Here is a 21,490-nt window from a genome sequence, read left to right on the forward strand (position 1 = left end):
CCTTGTGAAGAGCAGTACTCCACCGTGTCCACCCTCGTTTCGGTTGCACTTTGTACATCTGTATTCTCCTTCCCCTCATAATCAAATTATTCAAGTCAGTCTTATTTGTAAGAGGAATTTAATTATGAGACCAACGCCGTCGAACTGAAAAGAATAGTAAATGAAACAAAGGTTTGTGATTATATTTTTATGGCTTGTTTGTTCTTGCTAAAGGTTACTCAGGTGACCGTGATTCATATTACATGAGCTTTCTCATGTGATGACGAAGAATTTATATACTTTTTAGTGTTCTCTGCTTCTTTTCATATTTTACGGAGAGTACGTTGGTCGTTGGTTAGTATGTTCTCAGACAACATTTGGTTAGCCAGAAGATCAGGAGATTGCGTGGTGGTCAAAGTTCTCCAACCAAACACATCCACATGATACCCACCAAATCCTAAGATTTACATTTTCACCCCACCATCAAGTCCAACTGTCCAACTCAGTACTACAGGTAATGAATTGTAAGTTCAGCCATGAGAGCAACTAAATCCTCTAAAAAGCGTTAAAAAAATATATGGCTATAAGCCCATGGATATCCTGTTAAAGGACTCCAAAATAATACATTTTAGGTAAAGCAAGTCTGCAAAAAGGAGTGGATATCATTTTTACGGTTTGGCTCTGGAAGCCTCAGCTTCAAAGAAAGTGACGAGGAACCGAAGGTAGCTTCAAAGAATTAATTGTGATGACGACCGACGAAGGTGAGGAAGTAGGAGGGGGAATCATACCATATGATATGCGTTCAATCTTATTTTGTTTTTTGTGAGGGGCCAAAAAAAATGGAGTTAGTAGTTTGGGGGGTCGGAGTACAAGTCTTGGTACTTTTGGGAGCTAATATATATTTTTCCCTTATTTATGTTATTTCTTTAGAAGAACTTCACTTATAACCTCTGATCTTTCATCACTTTTGAAATAATGTACCCAAATTTTAAAAAATATCAATTTAGGGTATCAATTTTTTAATTTTTTTTTTTTAATTTCAACAATCCATTAGAATTTCTCGTTAAATCTTGTCAAAATTTCTAAAATACCCTTAATTGTTTTTAGTAAAAAAAAAAATTTCAAGGATATAGGTGTTGGCTAGAATTTAACGGAATTTGCAAAAATATCCATGCCTGAATCTTTGAAATTTTTTAATAATTTTTTTTTTAAAAAAAAGGAAACACGTGGGTATTTTTGAAATTTTGATAGAATTTAACAGAAATTTCTAATGGAGAGTTGGAATTGAAAAAAAATTGAAAAATGAATATTCTAAATTGACACATTTTAAAATTTGAGCACTTTATTTCAAAAGTGATAAAAGATCAAAAGTTATAAATGAAGTTTTTGCATTTCTTTTAACACTATTGGACTTTGGCATGCATCTTCCTTTTTGAGGGGATAATTTTTGTTTTAAAGCATCCTTACAGGTGGCCGGAACAGGAAGGATTCGCCGAGTTTGAGAAAATTACGAATTGAAGGACTTGTACCTAATCATATAAAAGGAGCAGAAGACTAGAAGTAAATCAAGGATGTCATATAATTCCTTGTTTTACTAATTGGCACAGGAGGAGAAAAAGAGTTGTTAGAGTTCTCCGGTTTGCTTATTCTCTGAACTTAAAGTTAATTTTCAATCTTGCTACCTCAGTATGTCTCTCAAGTCTTCTGTACGTAATAATTTTGGTTGACAAGTCTGGTCTAAGTTTGGTGTATTTCTGAGTTTTGTTGATATTTTATATATATTTATATATATCTGGCTGCTAAATCTCTTGCATTTTGACACGTTTTGTACAGAGGCATGCATGGGAGCTTGGGTTTTTCTTGCCCTAATGTTTTGTCATGGGACAGCGTTTACACACGTACACCACATCAATGGGATTTTCCTCAATTTCAAGTCCACGTGGTTTTTCATAAAGTCTCTGTTTGTAATTGGTTTTAGATTTAGCCAGCCGCCTTGCTGCGTTCTTATCCCAATTGGGTTTGAACTTTCTTTTAGCCTACTTTCACCTTCTATAAAGAAAGACTGGAGCCACACGGATCGAGAGACAGAGACTTTATCAAAACAGCTGGCGAGATATAGACGCATCGCCTCAGCTTCTCGTTTTTTTCTCACTTTTTAAGGAGAAAAAGTGTTTTTTCACGGTCAATCTATGTACTACTTTATTATAATAGTGAATTTTCTCTTAGATTAATTAGTATATTTTTAAGATACATATTATTTTAATAGATTAAATTAAAAAAAAAAAAAAAAAAACTGTAGTTATAAGATGGTCGTAGTCAATTAGCACTACCTTATAAAAACAAAATTACATGACGTATGTGTTTGAAAAGTTAAGAATGTTACTATCTTAATGGCAGCCTTTCAAGCGGTGTTGTTTTGTAAGGAGTTGGATTTTTTTAATATCTGTCTAGAAGGAGATACCTTACAAATTGTAAAAGAATGGACGACAGAATCGCCCAACATGAGCCGATATGGACTTCTAGTGGAGGGTATAAAATCGAGCATATAGTCTTTCCGGATGACAAACCTAGTTCACATAAAACAAGGGGCTAATTCAACAGCTTATGGTTTAGCATGAGAGGTTGTCACCCATATTGTTGACACAATCTAGATGGAAGAAATTCCTCCTTGAATCTACGATATTGTTCTCAGGAAACTTATAGTCCTTATATTTTGATCCCAGCTATTGTTGCGGTTTATTCTAATAAGAATGGAATTTGTTAAAAAAAGAAAAGAAAGGAGATTTGGTGGAAGTAAAGTTTGTTTAACAAAGGAAAATATGTCCAAAACGAACAATTTAAGAAATTTTTTACTTAATCCTTCCAGACTTTTATAAAATTTGCAATACTTTTTAAAGTTACAAAATTCTTAATTTAGTGTATCTAACTTTAAATTTTTGCAATGTCACCCGTCTATCAGTGTTTGGAGTTAAATCAAACATCAATTGACTTTTATATCCCAGAAAATTTTATAATATTTCAAATTTATTCTTAATTAAAAAAAAAAAAGTTAATGGTATTTTGGTAATTTTTAAGCCCTCCGTTACGATTTAGATGAGTGACATTGCAAAAAATTAGAAGTTTGATATATTTTATTAAAAAAAATTTAACTTTAAAAAAGAGATTACACGTAATAATAAAAATTCAGAAAAATCAAGTGAAGTTTCCGACATTTTAGGATAAACCAAAACTCAATCTAGAGCTGTCCGGTAGATTGTATTTTTGAGCACATCCATACCACAAGTAATATTAGAGACCATTTATTTATCTGAATGGATAGTACATTTTTTAGTATGTGTGGAGTGGAGATCCCATCATTTTCCTTTTGAAAAAGATGATTTAAATAGAATAATGATAATAAATAGTTAAAATAAAAAGAGTGCTAGGCGTACTTTAAAAAAATAGAAAAAAAAAATAGATTTTTAATAATTTTAACTAGTAAAATTTGATGAGGTTAATAAAAATACTAAGAAAAAGTATATATATTTCCTTTAAATTATCACTCAATTGTTAATGTCTCTCATAAACAATCAATTATATCAATATCTCCCATCAAACTACTAAAATATGTCAATGTCTCCCTTAAGACCAATAAAAAGACAAAAATGACCTTACAAATTTAAACAAAAAGTAATTTTTTTTTTTTTTTTTAAAAAAAAAACAAATTTAAAAAAATAAAGACAATGATTTATTTTATTTTTAGAAAAAAGTGAAAATTTTAAAAACGAAAATGAATGAATTTTTTTTTTAAAAAAATAAAAATTATATAAAAAAATTTTAAAAAAACAAACGAAAAAAAAGAAGAAAGAAAAATCAGTTTTTATTTTGTTTTTTATTTTGTATAAATTTTTGTTATTTTAGATTTTATTAATAATTTTTTTTAGTTTTTTTTTAATATTAATATTTTTATGAAGGACATTTTTGTCGTTACAGAGACATTGACATTTTTTATTAATTTAAAAAAATAAAATTAACACAATTGATAATTTGGATGAAGGTCGACAATTATACAATAATTTAAGATAGCTGTGTGTAGTTTTCTCAAAATATTATAAGGATATTTTCAAATATTTTATTTATTTTTTAAATTAAAAAAAATCTAGAAATCCGCATTATTAGACGGTGCTAGCATTACCTCCAATTCTGTGTTGAATAATTTCTCTTTGACTCTTCTACAAAGTCTAAACTCCAAGAAACCTCTCCGACAGTCAAGCCAAGAGTTCACATTCCCGATGCCTATCTCTACTAGCCTGGCAGCTATGCCAACCACCAGCTTTTCCCTTTTAACCCTTTTTGTCTTTTTTTTATTATTATTTTTTTTTTAATTTTTTATATTCTTTTTTAGGATTTGTGATATATATATATATATTAAAAAAAAAAAGGTGATATAAAAGTAAAAATTATTTTTATGATTTTTAGGAATATTTTGTGTTTTGGGTATTTATTAATATTTTTATTTTGATGATAAAAAAAAATAAAAAAATACTCCATGTTTAATTTGAGATGTTTTATTTGTAGTCACCATCTTCCGTTTGGGAAAGTAAAAAAGTTGTCACTTTTGCCATTCACTGCACTTGATAAATCTTCAACAAAAAATGTTTGATTCAGACCTACCTTCAATTCTGACCAACAATATAAAAATCCAATGAATATATGAAAGTTGACGAAAGAAAATTCAACAACACATCATCTTTCTTCCAGATCCACCAGCTCATCTCTCTTCCATTAATTCCCTGTTTCGGTTTTTCTAGCTATTCCTCGTGACAGCGTCTTCTTCTTCAATTCTGCCATCATGAAGAAGCATAGACACCAACAGCCTCTCCTACTATGCTTTCTGCTGCCCGTTTTCCTCTTCTTCCAATCCATATCGGCTGTTGATTTCGTCTTCAATGGCTTCAACTCCTCCGATATGTTACTCTATGGCCTGGCCACCGTTGAATCTCGTATTCTAACGCTCACTAACAAAACATCTTTCTCAATCGGCCGTGCTCTTTACCCAGAAAAGATCCGCACTAAAAGGCCAGACTCTTCTTATGTATATCCTTTCTCAACCTCTTTCATCTTCTCCATGGTTCCTTACAAGAATACTCTGCCTGGGCATGGCATAGTTTTCCTTTTTACGCCCGTTACTGGCATCGAAGGCGCGAGCTCAGCTCAACATCTAGGCCTTTTCAACTTAACCAACAACGGGGATCCCAATGTCCATGTCTTCGGTGTTGAGTTTGATCTGTTTAAGAATCAAGAATTCGATGACATAAACGCCAACCACGTTGGAATCGACGTGAACTCCCTCAAATCAAATGCAGCACACGATGCCGGGTACTGGCTCGACAACCAAAGAAGCGACAACAGCAGCAATACTGGTGATGAGAAGACATTCAAGGAATTGAAACTCAACAGTGGTGAAAATTACCAAGTTTGGATTGACTATTCAGATTCTTTGATTAATGTTACTATGGCTCCGGCAGGCATGAAAAGACCTCGGAAGCCTTTGTTGAATGTTTCTCTTAATCTTTCTGAGGTTTTTGAGGAGGAAATGTATGTTGGCTTTACTAGTGCTACTGGACAGTTAGTTCAAAGTCACAAGATTTTGGCTTGGAGCTTTAGTAATTCCAACTTCTCGTTAAGCGAAAAGTTGGTAACCACGGGTTTGCCATCGTTTGTTCTTCCAAAGGGTTCGATATTTCGATCGAAAGGGTTCATTGCAGGAATCACAGTGGGAGGTTTCTTCGGTGTTGGTCTTTGTGCTCTGTTTGCTCTGTTCTCGATCAAGAGGCAGCGAAGGAGAGCTAGGGAGAGAGCGGAAATGGAAGAATGGGAATTGGAGTATTGGCCACACAGAATGACTTATAAAGAAATTGAGGCGGCCACAAGAGAATTCTCACAAGAAAATGTGATTGGAACTGGAGGGAATGGGAAGGTCTATAAGGGTGTTTTAGCAGGAGGGGCAGAGGTTGCAGTGAAATGCATTTCGCATGAAAATGATGGGATGAGAGAATTTTTGGCTGAAATTTCAAGCCTTGGAAGATTGAAGCATAGAAGTTTGGTGGGGTTGAGAGGGTGGTGCAAGAGAGAGAAGGGGAACTTCTTGTTGATTTATGACTACATGGAAAATGGGAGTTTGGACAAGTGGGTGTTTGAATGTGATAACAGTGAGATGCTGAGCTTTGAAGACAGGATAAGGATTTTGAAAGATGTAGCTTCAGCAGTCTTGTACTTACATGAGGGGTGGGAAGCCAGAGTCCTTCACAGGGACATTAAGGCCAGCAATGTGTTACTTGACAAGGATATGAACGGAAGGCTGGGGGATTTTGGACTAGCCAGAATGCACGACCATGGTCAAGTGCCTAGCACGACTAGAGTGGTCGGGACCATCGGATATTTGGCGCCCGAAGTGCTTAGGAACGGGCGGGCATCAGCTCAAACCGATGTGTTTGGATTTGGTGTCTTGATTTTAGAAGTCATGTGTGGGAGGAGGCCTATAGAGGAAGGGAAGCCACCTTTGGTTGATTGGGCATGGCAATTGATGGTACAAGGGCAATTATTGAATGCCCTTGATGAGAGATTGAAGGCTGGAGGGGAGTTTGATGAGGAAGAAGTGGACAGGGTGCTTCACTTGGGCTTGTTGTGTGCTTACCCCGACCCAAGCTCCCGGCCAACCATGAGACAAGTAGTGAAAGTCTTGGAGGGGAAAAATGGGTTCGAGGAGGAGGTTGAAAATGAGGATATGGATGCATATTTGCTCCAAAGAATGAAATCCATGGGTCGATGGTCTGTGATTCCAGGAAATTTTGGCTCTTCATCACATCCAACATTTGAAGATATCCGGCACTCCCACTCTTCAGTCATGTCTCTCTCTTGGTCCAATAGTATGGTGGAGGGTAGGTGAATCTGCATCCTGAATGGACAATTGAGAGTCATTTCTTCTATCAGCTCTGAAGCAACACAATATTGGGTAATCGAGGATTTTGGTTTTGTTCTTGCACAGTTCTTCACATATTCATTCATTTTAATTGGGGTTGGACATTGTAGAAGACATTTATTTGTTGGTGGAAGTAGTTAGACATGTTAGTGTGTGTACATATCATGCAAGCCCATTTTTTGTGATAATTAAAGATTTTGCTTTGAATTATAATCATAATGCCCATCATGTAATTCTTCTATCATGTTGTACTTGTACACTCTTCCACTTTAAGGAACTAAATTGTTCAGCTAAGAGAGAGAGAGAGAGAGAGAGAGAGTGAAAATCTTACAGAACATGCTTTCTTTTCTGCTTGGTTTTGTGTTTGGTAATCATACACTCATGAACATTGTATATTATCTTTAAAGATTTTGGTAATTATACACTCATTCACATAGTATTGAAAAGGTCATATCCTTAAGAATATGTCTACTGAATTCAATTCATTCTCAAAGCTGTGCATTCCTCAACAGAAGAAGATCAAGTGCTGCCTGTCATGGAATGACATGAGTACCAACACTTACCAGTACAAGAAAAGAACCTTTGAATGACATATTCCATTGTCACCAGTCAATGAATAATCATCCTGTCCTTGTCCCACAGCCAACTTGAGTGCACCAAACTGCCATAATGCTACACATTCGCAATAAAAATTATTGTTGTTAGGTGAGAACTTTGGTATGAATATTATACTTAAACATCAAGACAACGAAATTGAAACCCACCCCCCTCCCCCCAACAGCAAAAATAAATATAAGGGGAAGGTGTCAAACATAATTTATTTGTCGATATCAATTCGCCTCACATTCAAATTGTTTGCCCAGGTGTCGATATATGCTTTCCGCTGTCATAAACATCATAGTATTGCCTGTTATTTTTTACGTTTGGATTATATTTTTTGACGGTTACTTGCATGAAGCACCAGTGGTCTAGTGGTAGAATAGTACCCTGCCACGGTACAGACCCGGGTTCGATTCCCGGCTGGTGCATGAGTAAATTTGCGGGGATAGCTCAGTTGGGAGAGCGTCAGACTGAAGATCTGAAGGTCGCGTGTTCGATCCACGCTCACCGCACTTTGCATTTTTTTAACTTCCTTAAAAGACAAGGGGGTTATCACAAAATCAGCTTTTCCCCAAGAGTAATTAATGCTAACGCAAAATTACACCTACTACCAATTTTTACCGGGCTGGATTTTTAGCTCAACTTTGAAAAACTAAAATTATTAACAAAATAACTTAAAGGCAAAAGTGTAATGCTAAGTTTGTTTTGACATAAAATAATTTTCGTCGTAAAATAGTTTTAGAAAAGTTATTTTTCAAGAAAATATTTTTTGTCGAAAGCATTTTTTTTTATGTTTGGCACGTGTAGAAAATCACAAATATTTTTTATATTTTCGTTCAATCATATTAACTTATAAAAATCAATTTTTATTCACAACATATAAATATTAATTTCAAATAATATAAAAATCGCTGGTGATGAGATTCTATCACCGACCAAAATCTAGGTTGGCCGGATTCCTATGAAAGTTGCCGAAATTCGGCACAAAACGGCCAGAATCCCGCAAGAACGGCTGGAATCCAGCCAGAAAAGTCGGATCCCGGCCAGTAGGTCTGTATTCGGCTGTTTTGACAGTCAGAATGTGGGCTGACCAGATTCTAGTAAAGGCGGCCGGATTCCCGGCGACCGTGGCTGGACGTTGTCTGATTCCGGCACCAGCCAGATTCCAGTGGTGGTTGACTGCTTGAATGTGAAGCCGACTGCTTCGTTTAAATGAGGGTTGTATGCGTTTACCGTTTGGGGAAAATGATTTTCGCTTTTAGAAAGCATAAATCATTTTTTGAAATTTACTAAACATTCTTGGTCAAACGAAAATAATTTTTCAATTGACTATTATTTTCACCCTCACAGAACATCGAAAAATGCCGAAATCATTTTACAGAAACCATTTTACGCCGAAACAAACGGAGCATAATTTTAAAAATAGAAAATCAAAAATAAAAAGAAGAAGAAGATAGAAATTCATGTATCATTTTAAAACTATCACCTCACTGTCAACGTTATTCTTAAATTATTAAGTCAATATCTCTCATAAACTATATATCCTTTTCTCCTATTTCTAAAAGTATATAGATTTTTTATTTTATTAATTATATAGAATTCATCTTCAACTTCAAGTGACATTTTTTAGACTTTTATCATCATGATTTTGCTAAAATTGTTTCCTTCCGACCTGTCTATGCTTCCAGTTTTGCCCTACTCTTTGCTTTATCATACGAAGTGGACCAAATAATTTTAGTTTAAAAATTATATATATATATATATATATATATATATATATATATATATATATATATATATATATATATATATATATATATATATATATATATATATAATGTTGATATGATAATCTTAATCAACTTTTTAATTTTAAATTTTTTTTTAATGATGACGGATCCAATTGTTAGTTGAGACTCTCACGTCAATTTGATGTGATAAAAATTTAGTTTATAGTAGTACTCTTGCTTTAATGATAGAAAGCCCATCCATAATCAAATTTTAAAAACATATTGGTTTTAAAACACGGGTGTTTTAGGAAGAAAATATTTTTGTAACAACCGACCCTTGAATTTCTTCTTTTTAAAAAAATTAATCTAATTATTAATTTGGACTACCACATTTACATTGTAGGATAATTATTAGATAAAATATAATTTATAGCCTTACTAATTTTTAATTATTCTTTATAAAACGTTGTAAATGATATTATTCATATTCATAACTTCCGTGATTTACCATCGTGACAAAGTACTTGTGCACATACTTTTTTTTCCCTTGCCTCTTTAGGATATATATAATTTTAGTAAAATAAAAACTTATTACTTTAATATGATGTGGAATATTATATTAAAATAGTGATGGTAAAAGTCTAAAACGGCCACGACAGAACTAGCTTTGGAATTTGGGCCTCCCTTCTGTGGGTTTGGGAGAGAAACTGGACCCAATTGATTCATCCAAAAGGAACGGCTTAACTGCTTCAAAATGAAAGGTGCGGTGAGCGTGGATCGAACACGCGACCTTCAGATCTTCAGTCTGACGCTCTCCCAACTGAGCTATCCCCGCAAATTGATTCATGCACCAGCCGGGAATCGAACCCGGGTCTGTACCGTGGCAGGGTACTATTCTACCACTAGACCACTGGTGCTTCATGCAATAGAACGTCAAAACAATTTATTTGGCAATTTGGTACCTTCCCCTTTTTATAGTATTTTGAGTAAACTGACCAAAATATTTTTTTTTTTTTTTTTGGTTTATTTTAATGAGTCAATTTGTTGAAATGCTTCAAAATAAGCCTCCAGCAATTCTGGTAAAAAAATTTGATGAGTGAACAATACTCACCGACAGTAAAAAATTATTAATGGAATAGTGATAATAGATAACTAAAATGGTAAAGAAATATAAAGAAAGTAAAGAAAAATGCTAAAATGGAACAGTAAAATACTTTAAAAAATTAAATGACTAAAATAAAGAAAAATAGGTTTAACTATTTTGACCAGTAAAATTTAGTGAAGTTAGAATATTGATCTTATATTTTTGCTGTGGGGGGTTTCAATTTTGTTGCCTTTGCTCTTTAAGTATAAATTGTATATCAAAGTTCTCACCTAACAACAATCATTATGGCAGTTTGGTGTACTCAAGTTGGCAGTTGGACAAGAACAGGATAATTGCTATGATGATAAAATTCTAACAATAGCTCATTCCAAGCCAAGTTTTTTGCATTCTCTCCCTCTCTCTTAGAAGATCAATTTAGTTTCTTAAAGCGGAAGAGTGTACAAAGACAACATGATAGAAGAATTGGATCCGAAGAAGTTCATCCAATCCGATATTTAAAAATGTTATGTGTTCATTTACATGTAAGATACACATACATTTTAAAATAAAACGTGGAAAGCATGCACATATTTTTTTTTAATAAATTTTCTTCTAACTTTGTCATTACTATTAAAAATGTATGTGCATTTTACATGCAAATGAACATATGATATTTTTATAAATTGGTTTGGAGGAAGTTTGGAAGAAATTTTTGTCCCGTGGCCTCTTATTTATCTAAGCTCACAAATGTAGAAATGAACAGTTCCTTTCATATTTAAACAAGCTATCAAGAATAATGTAGTTACTTTCCACTTCTCATAACGTATCCTTAAATTACAATTATTCTAAAAGTTTAAGTTAATAAAAAAATTAATTTAAGTTTAAGCTAATAAAAAATTGTGAATTTAATTAATATTTTAACTTCTTCCTTACATACAGGACCCGGCAACACGTGAAGTATTTTAATTGAGTATTAATGCTATATATTACATTCTCATCCCACCCCTATTTTACTGGACTGATGTGACAATTCCCATTAGCCAATATTTTTTTCTTTTTATCAAACAATAAATGATTCAAGAGCTTATGAAAATAGAATAATGATATAGTATCTACGGTCAGAGGACCGGTGGCTTACTGACAATCCCTCTTCCTCTTTAACAGGTTCAAAGAGAAGGCCCAATCCAACGTGCGGATGCCGGATCATTTTGGATCTAACAAAAACTTTCATAACAGTTGATGATTGATTGCTTTCATAATAGATACCTTCCACAACAGACTGATTACTTCCATATATAACAAATTAATTGATTGTTACCCTTTTATTGTTGCAAGTCATTCCTTAAATGTTGTAGCTTATCATAAATTACTTGTATTGTTTAAATAATTTGTGTACCTTAAGATAATACATGCACGTACATCAAGAACTCCCACGAAATATTTTTTGGTAGTATCATGAAATTAGTTCGGCTCCCTACTACAAAAAAATAAAAGGTATTTCTTGGCATTTATTATGTGTCAAGAAGTAGGTATTAAATGTCAAGAAACAATTCTTGACTTTTAATTCCTCACATATCTCTAACGTCGTAGCTTTGTAGTCAAGAAAGTTTATTTCTTGGCACATAACTTATGTGTCAGGAAAATTTCCTGACACATAAGTTATGTGTCAGTAAAATTGATTTTCTGACACATGATATATGTGCAGGGAATTAATTTTGCTGGCACATAAATCATGTGCCAAGAAACTCAATATTCTGGCACATATATATGTGCCACGAAACATAATTTCCGCACATAAATATATGCCAGTAAACTATGTTTCATGGCACATATATAGGTGCCAGCAAACTATGTCTCATGGCACATGATTTATGTGCCACTAAACCTTAGTTTCCATTGGTTTACTGGCACATATATCATGTGCCAGGAAAGTTGATTTTCAATTTAAAAAATTCCAGTATAATCAATTTTTTTTAAAACCTTATAAAATATATAATCAAAATTGACAAATAACCAAGAGAAAACATATTATATATTTAATTAATATAACAAAATAGCATCAAACAATTCCAACTATTAATTAAGAAACATCCAAGTACTATACTAGTTGCTACAAAAAATTAATATGATCAATCCCATAGTCATCAATAAGCTACAAAAGTATTTATGTCACGCCCCCATTTTGGGATATAAGGGAAAACGTGAGTTTGAGTGCTAAAAACCATTTAAAAGAAAGCGTACATTTAAAACATATAGATTGAAACTTCTTATATTATATTATTTCTGTCTAATAATAAATCTTTACAACGCCATGAATTTCAATAAGAGACATACTACATAAAGTAAAGGTTTGGTCGATCCACAATGAACTATGCTTTTAGCGAGGTCTACGCCATTACAAAGAAATGGCTCCGTCTTACTGTGTTATCTGAAAAGATTTGGAGAAATAAGGGGTGAGTTTGACAACTCAGTAAGGAAATCACAACAATAAAAGTGAAATTTTCTTTTCAGGAATTCTAAATAAAATTCAAATAATTTAGCAGGTAAGAAACAGTTAAATAACATGCAAATAGATCAAATGCAGCATGGTGCTTGAATCATTTATACAGTGTGTCAGTTTTACCCTCCACCGGCTCACCTCCGCTACTTAACCGTGAGCGGCGCACGTTACGTTTGGCATATCCACGGGGACCGATCTCAAAGGACCAAAACGCTCATCCTGTCGTCACAGAGAAGAGCCGTCGGGTTAGGAACTTCCCTAGGTAAAGACCCCCCGACTGATAGCCCACACTTTTGGTGTGGTTGCCATGCTACCCCTACTCGAATCCGGATCAACACCCGATGCAGCCGTGGGGCAAAACTGTGTGTGTAATATATGCACATGTAATTACGATGATGCCATCATTTTCCGCTCACATGGAGCACATGCAACATATACAATATGGTGCACAAATACAACTATACCAAAATCTCATGAAATCATCATACAACACATATACATTTGATATCATATAATCACATGATTTCTCAATCACATTCGATAATAAGAGTATTATCATGACAAAATATTAGACAATTAATATAAATGAATAAAGGTGTTTAGGAAAAATTCCCGACTTTTTCTTTTGAAAAGTCTTATTAAAATTTTGCCGGGGTTTTTAGGTTGTGTTCCCTTACCTGGATTTGAAATTAGCGTCGGGGTCGAGCTTCTACCACAAGGATTTCCACAAAAATCCACTGGAAAAATCACCCAAAAATCGCCGGAAATCACCTCAGACGACGACTCACATAAACCCAATTCTGTTTCGCCGAAAAATCAGCCTTCAAGCCACCGGGTCTCGGGTCAACGGGTCACTCAGTCACGGGTTCACCGGAATCGCCACCGGAACCGCCAAAAATCGCGCCTCCGATGACCCATGGAGGCACGGCCTCCTCTGGTTTCACGGCTCGCCGGACCTCTCCCTGCCTCGCCGGATTTCGGTTTTGGCCACCGGAATCGCGCCACCTGGGTCGATGGGTCACGGCCTCTTCCCGCTTCATCTCTCTTCCATTCAATCTCTCTCGGGTTCTCGCTCTCCCGTCTGCATCTCTCCCTCAACAAATCTCTCTCTATCTCCGTTTCTCCTTCTCTCCCAATCTCTCGGTCTCATCTCTCCGTCTCTATTCTCTCATTCTCTCTGTTCGTGTCTTGGGCAGAAGAAAGAAGAAATAATAAGGAAAGAAGAAAGAGAAAAGAAGGAGGAAGAAGACTAAGAAAAGAAAGAAGAGAAGAAGAGATAATAAAGAAAAAGAACAATTTACCGTGCAAGTTGTTGCTTCTCTTTTTTTATTTTTTTATTTATATATATATTTAATATTATTATGTCTAATAAAAATCTGGGATATTACAATTTAGTTAGATTTTTAATCAATCCGGACTATGTCTCCCCATTCTTGAAGGTGTATATCCCAAGTCCTTGCATTTTGTCTGCAAAATATTCCCCAACATGTATTCTCATTCCTGCATTTTCATATGAAGCACATTAGTCTAAGACAGTAGAAAGTAGCAAATAAAATGAATGTCAATTATAAAATAGTTCAACGTACACATATTGAACAAATTGTCATATACACCCATGACCCATCAATCCAACATGTGCAAATCAGACTCTCTCTCTCTCTATATATATATATATGTAAATTAAAAAAAAAAAAAAAAAACTAGCTGTATATAGATATTTAACAATAAATAGATAAATATTTTAACTATATATTTATACATAGTTAAGAAATAAATCTCTTACAAGCTGAGTTGTACGAAAATTTCTCCGTACGTATGGCATAACGCGATAGAAAATATATGTAGTTTGAAGGATCTTCCTCTGATATATTAAATTTTAATCCAGCAAATCTTTAACCGTTAAATTTTATCCGCAAAGGAGAAACATGATAGAAGGGGAAAAGTTCCTTAATTCACAGCACATCATTTACCGTTAGCATATATCAAAACGCTTTCAGGAGTTTTTTACCGTTCCCACTTCTCATTCTAATGATGATTTCTAATGCTCCTTAATTCCGCAATGCATGATTAATATTCATAGATCTTGATGCATAATAATTAAATTTGATTAATATTCAATGATTAATTTCTAGCAAAACACATTGAAATGTGGGTCAGTGGGAAAGTAAGGAAACTTCCACCTCCCCAAATTCTTTTTAAAAAGCTACAATTATATAAGAGATCGATAAGAGAACAACCACCATTATACCCCCATTTCATTTGTTTTTCTTTGCACTACATAAATTACTTTGCATATAGGATTCTTTTACTGAAGATAAAGAAGCAGTCTAACCCCTTTAGAACACAAACACGCAGTCTAACCTGAGAAACTACTACAATTCCAATCAACTAGTCATGAATAACCTAAACTACAGCTATTTACCAAAGAAGAAAAAAAAAAAAAAAAAAAAAAAAAAAAAAAAAAAACCCCTCATTGATAAAACCTTTTGTGTCTATCACGATTCCTCCACTTCTTCCTCTTAAAATAATCATCAAAACATAACATATTTTAATTTACTCTAAAAATCCTAAAACGAAAACCCTATCTAAATCTAACCTCACAGAATAAGAAAACTCTAAATAAAAATCATCAATAGTTTATCATTCTCTGAAAGATGACTTGTATGGAAGATAGAGAGAGAGAGAGAGAGAGAGAGAGAGAGAGAGAGGGTAACATACCGATGGAGTTCAAGGGAGGAGATCGAGTCGATGAGGGCAGCGCTGCATTCGGAGAGAGAGAGAGAGAGAGAGAGAGAGAGAGAGAGATCAGTACTGAGATGGAGAGATATGAGGGGAAAAAAAAAACAAATAATGCTACTTATGGGAGATGAAGGAGAGATATGAGGGGAAAATGAGAGATATGAGGGGAAAATGAGCAAAAAGATAGGAAAAAAATTATATTAATGCGTACGTGTGCATCAGTTAGTAAAGGAAAACTGATTGAATCGTGAAAACAGAATTAGAATTAGGCGGGCTTTTAATTTTGCCAAAAATATTCATGGCATATGTCTAAATGTCAGGAATTTAAAATTATATGACATTAAATTATAATATTCTGGCACATATTTAAAAGCCACAAATTTTTTTACAATTTTCTTGACCAATAAAATTATGTGTCAAGAAAGTTTAACATTTCTGGCACATTGTGAAATGTCAGGAATTTTTTCTTTTTTCTTGACATTTTTTGACAATGTGTCACAATAAAAAATATTATCCTGACATTTATATAAATGTCAAAATTAAAACGTCAATAAAGGCATTTTTTTTTTTTACGTAAAAAAATCCAGACTCCACTACCGATGCCATGGAATAACCCTTCACGTAATTGCACAATTTGGCAAAAGATATTAGAGTGCCTAGCTTAGTACGTAAGAAGTTAATTAGAGAGATATGACCAGTCAACATAATTAAAGATCTTTTGGAGAATATTAAACACTGAAATTAATCATCATAATTAAATATTTGAGCCCGACATGCAACATAATGATTGGTAATTTTTGACATGACCTACAAACTTGACACAAATTCAATTAATATAAAATTAAAGAGTTAGAGTCAGGAGTCTGACACATTTGATTAAATGACCTATATAATTTTATACGTACCCATACATCAACGCAATTTAAACTTGACATGCACCTTTCAGCATAATATGATGAGTGGGATCGAGTTGAGATGAAAATGCTATTACAATCCAAATCTAATAATGAGATTGTCTAACTCAATGGATTGATGCTCCATGGTTGCATTGAGGAGATGGAGTGGAAGGTAGAGAAGGAAAGAGACGTAAAAAGGAACACAAAGTCCAGGAAAGGAAAGGAAAGGAAAGGAAAGGGCTCTCAAAAAGCTCTACAAGAAATAGCATTGGCTCGAGAAAGTTACATGTATTGATTAAGATCCAACATAATACCTATGCTCTACTGCATTGCAATAGGACAGCTAGGGTGTGTGAGTCTAAAGGAGGGACTCACATGTTCGAGTAGGTGTCCGAATAATTTGAATCTCTTTTGTTTTAGCTGTGTGGACACATACCCAAATATTTAAGACAATTTCCTGCATTCACATATCCCTGCCCTATTACATTAATTGAATAAGACATGAGTATTGCATCGGATCTCTATCCCTATTGACGCATATATTACACAAATTTTTTTGGCATATACAACCTTGGAGTAAACCCAACTAAGAGAACATTTCTGTTAAAATATTAATTTAAATTATTAAATTCATTATTTTTCATCTGATCAAACTTTTAAAATAACTAATAATTTAAGATGGTATTAAAGTCGAAGTTTTAAGTTTAAACCTTAACACTTACACTTTACGGTGAGAAAAAGTGTGTTTAAATATTTTAATTTATTATGTCCAATTAAATTCAACTTTTAAAATAAATTATGATTTATCAATGTTCCATCATGTCATGATCACGTACGTGTTGGCACCAAACAGTTTAATTTCTTTGTGATGCCTTTCTAGATGATACATGCATTTTGGACAAGGCTAGCTCCGAAGGTGGACTTACGCCTAACTAGAGAGATCTAATACTGAAGTATGCCTAACTAGTCTTGTCGATTCAAGTATAAATTTTTGTGTTCATCACGTGATAAATTGGATTGTAATCAGATGTCATTCTAGCTGCTTTTTCACTCTCTTTTTTTTTTTTTTTGTCTCTCCTTCCTGTTTTGAAACGGCTTCCTCCTCTACTTTTTTAGTTCCTTAAATTGTTCTTTTTTCTTGTACTTAAAAAAAATTAAAAAAACAAGAAGAAGAAGAAGAAGAAGAAGAAGAAGAAGGAGAGATCTAATACTGCCCATTTATTCTTAGTTGATGACTTGATGCAATCCACACCGTTAAGGCCAACAGTTAATTTCTAGTCTATTATCGATAGGGTCATGACCCCCTGGCCATGACCATTTCGGTCATTTCATATACTACCACTGGTCCACTGTTAATTGTTGAATAAACCAGCAGGACATAATGTCAATTTGTCAAAAACAAAGAAAAAAAAAGAAGAACAGCTGGAGATAAGGCTGATTTTAATATTGTTTAAGGGAGTTAACACAATCATTAGAATATAGAACAAAGATAGTCATTGATCGGCATCTCTTTGAAGTATTTGAGTGCTCAGCAGAGAGATATATAGAACACATTAACAAAAGCATATTGAACATATGTCTACTCAAATTATCATTAAGATAGAACATGTGTCTAAGTCTAATCAATTTACCAAAACATGCATCATTTTCATCGTGTTATCTTTTACTTCTTTGTGCTTAACTCTTATCTCTGTCATGGTAGGTCAAAGCCTCCATGAGCAAAAGCTTCTACATCTTTTGAATGAAATAAATCCAAAGAATTCAAACTTTTACAAAACTTAAATAGGTTCTTGATTTAAACATGCCCTCAACATTACACATAGAGATACTATTTGTTGATCTGACACGGTTAATCAGTTCTTAAATTTTTTATTTTTTATTTATTAACAAGAACTGATTCAATGGTTGATTGATAGTGCTATATCAATAAAGTGAAATAAAAAATTAAATAAAAGTATGGTATATAGATTTTCTCACCCAAATTATAACTTAAAAATAATATAATGGTAGAGATCTTGAAGCAAAATTAATCACCTAAACGGAAATTGTCTATGTTAAGGTAGAGATAAGCTAAATTTAAAAAGTAGAAATTGAGAGTAATTTATTTTAAGAGAAGAATTTCGGTGTGAGATTGGTTATCAATGCAAACGGAAATTAGCAGCATAATATGGTGTTTTTGAATAGAGATATGATATGTTGACATCTTATGACATTATTATTGACACAACTATTAACTTTTTTATTTATTTTTACTAAACAAAAAATCACAAAATCATGTAAATGGATTAGGATCTGATTTTGTGTTTTTTTTTTTTTTTTTTAAAATAAATTTTAACAAAAAAAAATAAAAAAGTTAATAGTTGCATCTTTGGATGGTAAAATATCATTTTTTTTTTTTTTTAATAAGAACCTCGGGACATAATTAACACTGATTTTAATATGTTTTAAGGATCTAATTAGTGACTATAATATAGAACAAAGATAATCATCCGCACCCCCTTTGGCTTATTCCAGTATTCAGTACAGAGATAGAACGCATTTTCAAAAGCCCATTGAACATATGTCTAATCAAATCATTAATCAAGATAGAACTTCCAGTGCAGGAATAATCATCAAAACATCATTTTCAGTTATATTTTACTTCTTCTTCTTCTTCTTTTTATTTTTTTTTTTATTTTTTTTTTATTATTATTATTTAATTGTGCTTCTTATCTCTTTTAGGGTAGGTCGAGCCATCTTGTCCATACTTACCAACCACCAGTATTAAATTTGAGAAATGTTAAACCTTTTTCTAGTATCTTTTTAAAGTTTTTCTATATATGTTGACATGACACTTTATTTTTATTAAGAAAAACAAGAAAAAGAAATCAAATTGTAGTGTTTTTTTTATATTAAAAATAGGGTGCATGTCATGTCAACATAAAAATACCTAAAAAAAACACTAGAATGAGCTCTAGCATTTCTTATTAAATTCATATCCCTTGTGTTAATTTAGAGCATTCCCGTTCGGTATAAAGTTGCTTTTTTTTTTTTTTAATTTTATTTTAGTTAAAGAATTACATTTTTCTTTTTATTTTAGCTATCAATTTTTTCAAAACATTTATATCTGGCTCTCTATTTAATTTATATAGTTATCAATTTTTATTATTTCATTTAAATATTCTTTCTCAAAAATTTCTTTCTTCTTTATTGAGAGGAGAAAGAATGTCAGAGATTAAAAACTATTTTATCTATACTGGCACTAAATATTTTTCCAAAATGCTACGTGGGATATAGCTCTTTTTTACCCAAAATTTGGCATCTCCGTTAGCTAAGATAATATTTGACTAGCCGGATGAGAATGTTGATCGATATCCGGTGAGAAATGAATGACTAATTAATGATCATATAAGTTCATTTAATTCTGAACAAGTTGCCAATTAACATATGAAAACAAAAACAAGTCATTTTCGAAAAGGACAGGAATTTCCTATAAACTGGTTCGTAGGAAATTTCCTACAACCCACATATAAGATTGGCATGTGTCCATTGGTATGTGAGCAGCACATGTTATTAAAATGACATGTGCTTCTTACATGTTTTTTTATTAATGCTATTAAAAAAGCATGTAAGAAGCACATGTTTAAATGACACATATTCTTTTTATATTTGAGTTTCTGTCCTTTTGAAAATATGGATCATGTTATGCAATATGTTAATATTTTGATTCCTACTAAGTTGTACTTGATTTTGTCTGTTGTTAGTGTTTTGTCCATGATCGACAAGTAGCAACTTCTGAAAATGAGGTTCTGAAATTAGTCTAACATGGATGGCTTGAACATATATAAATAGCGATTGCTTTGAGTTGAAGGTGTGTTACCAAATAATTAAATAAATAAAATAATAAAAAATTTGAGGCGGCCTAATAGGCACATGGTCCAAGTAGAACGAAAATGCAATATCCATGTTAAATTGAATATATAATAATAACCCTGCTGACAAAGCAAAATTTAATAAACCACAATTTTGTGCTGTACATGATCTTCAAACGACGAGCAACAAGGTAGTGTCTCGAAGAAATTCGGTTGGGGGAAGGTAGGATATTTCATTGTAAGAAACGACAGCAATATTATAGATGACATGATCCATCCAAAGAAAATATATTATAGATGACATGATATGATCGATCTTGGTGGCAACCGTCTCAGGTTCAAATTTCCTTAAGTGTAAACAATTTGTTAGGGCTTGAGCGTTCGGTCTATTGAGTCTGACGTCCGGACGGTTTAACATTTTTTTGCCGAAAAATTCTCCATAATTAAAGTTCGATCATAATATGATGTTTACCAAATAGTAATATTTTGATGATAGAGATGAGAACACAGAAAATGATGGCCACCAAATAAAAATATCACATTGATATCAAAATACTTTTTCCTAAAAAATTAAAGGATCATAACTCCCACTTAACCTAAGAGTAAATAATTCGGTCAATTGTTAATTACCCAAGGCAGATGCAATTGTGGGGTTCCAAACCGGTGTCTAGCTTCCTGTTGAAAGAGATATGTTGGTGCAATGTCAATCGTGGGGGATATAGATGTATGGCATCCTGACTGGCAATGACGATCCTAGCTGGGTGGAATGTCCAACGTCCTGACCGACGCTGTATCTTGGTGATCGATGAAAGTTTCATGTTTCAGTTGTTTCTTGTAGAAGCTCAAAATAAACAGGAAATGTGTAGCAACTACGTACGCCGCTGATTAGCTCAAATATAGGTAAGTCTTCAGGTCAGCCAATTAAATTGGTTCAATAAGCAACACCAAATAATTTAAAGTATCATTAATCAATCATTTTGAAGAATAAACATGTGTATTAAAATTGGACATTCCCTTATCAGTGTTTTTGTAAACTCACTACAAAAATGCATGCATTTTGACGCGTGTCTACAGTACCCGTTACTGTAGACACGCGTCCAATTTGACACGTGTCTTTGGAGACACGTGTCTAATTGTACAACCGTCACAA

At 33.2% G+C, this 21,490-nt stretch overlaps 1 protein-coding gene and 4 non-coding genes across 5 annotated transcripts; 3 read left to right on the forward strand and 2 right to left on the reverse strand.

The window, feature by feature from the left end:
* Positions 1–4,693: 4,693 nt before the first annotated feature.
* Positions 4,694–7,275, forward strand: LOC133868648 (L-type lectin-domain containing receptor kinase VII.1-like). Its single transcript, XM_062305579.1, has one exon. The coding sequence runs from the start codon at positions 4,811–4,813 to the stop codon at positions 6,905–6,907; it is 2,097 nt and encodes a 698-aa protein (XP_062161563.1). The 5' UTR covers positions 4,694–4,810; the 3' UTR covers positions 6,908–7,275.
* A 622-nt stretch (positions 7,276–7,897) lies between these two features.
* On the forward strand, positions 7,898–7,968 carry TRNAG-GCC (transfer RNA glycine (anticodon GCC)). The gene has a single exon. It is a non-coding gene; the product is annotated as a tRNA-Gly (tRNA).
* Positions 7,969–7,979: 11 nt separating this feature from the next.
* Positions 7,980–8,052, forward strand: TRNAF-GAA (transfer RNA phenylalanine (anticodon GAA)). The gene has a single exon. It is a non-coding gene; the product is annotated as a tRNA-Phe (tRNA).
* Positions 8,053–10,032: 1,980 nt separating this feature from the next.
* On the reverse strand, positions 10,033–10,105 carry TRNAF-GAA (transfer RNA phenylalanine (anticodon GAA)). The gene has a single exon. It is a non-coding gene; the product is annotated as a tRNA-Phe (tRNA).
* Positions 10,106–10,116: 11 nt separating this feature from the next.
* TRNAG-GCC (transfer RNA glycine (anticodon GCC)) lies at positions 10,117–10,187 on the reverse strand. The gene has a single exon. It is a non-coding gene; the product is annotated as a tRNA-Gly (tRNA).
* Between the last annotated feature and the right edge of the window lie 11,303 nt (positions 10,188–21,490).

Source organism: Alnus glutinosa, chromosome 5 (genome assembly GCF_958979055.1).
Source record: "Alnus glutinosa chromosome 5, dhAlnGlut1.1, whole genome shotgun sequence".
NCBI lineage: Eukaryota > Viridiplantae > Streptophyta > Magnoliopsida > Fagales > Betulaceae > Alnus > Alnus glutinosa.

What these genes read in the sequence shown, in the direction of transcription:
- LOC133868648 (XM_062305579.1), top strand. Translation starts at nt 4,811, where the DNA reads ATGAAGAAGCATAGACACCAACAGCCTCTCCTACTATGCTTTCTGCTG.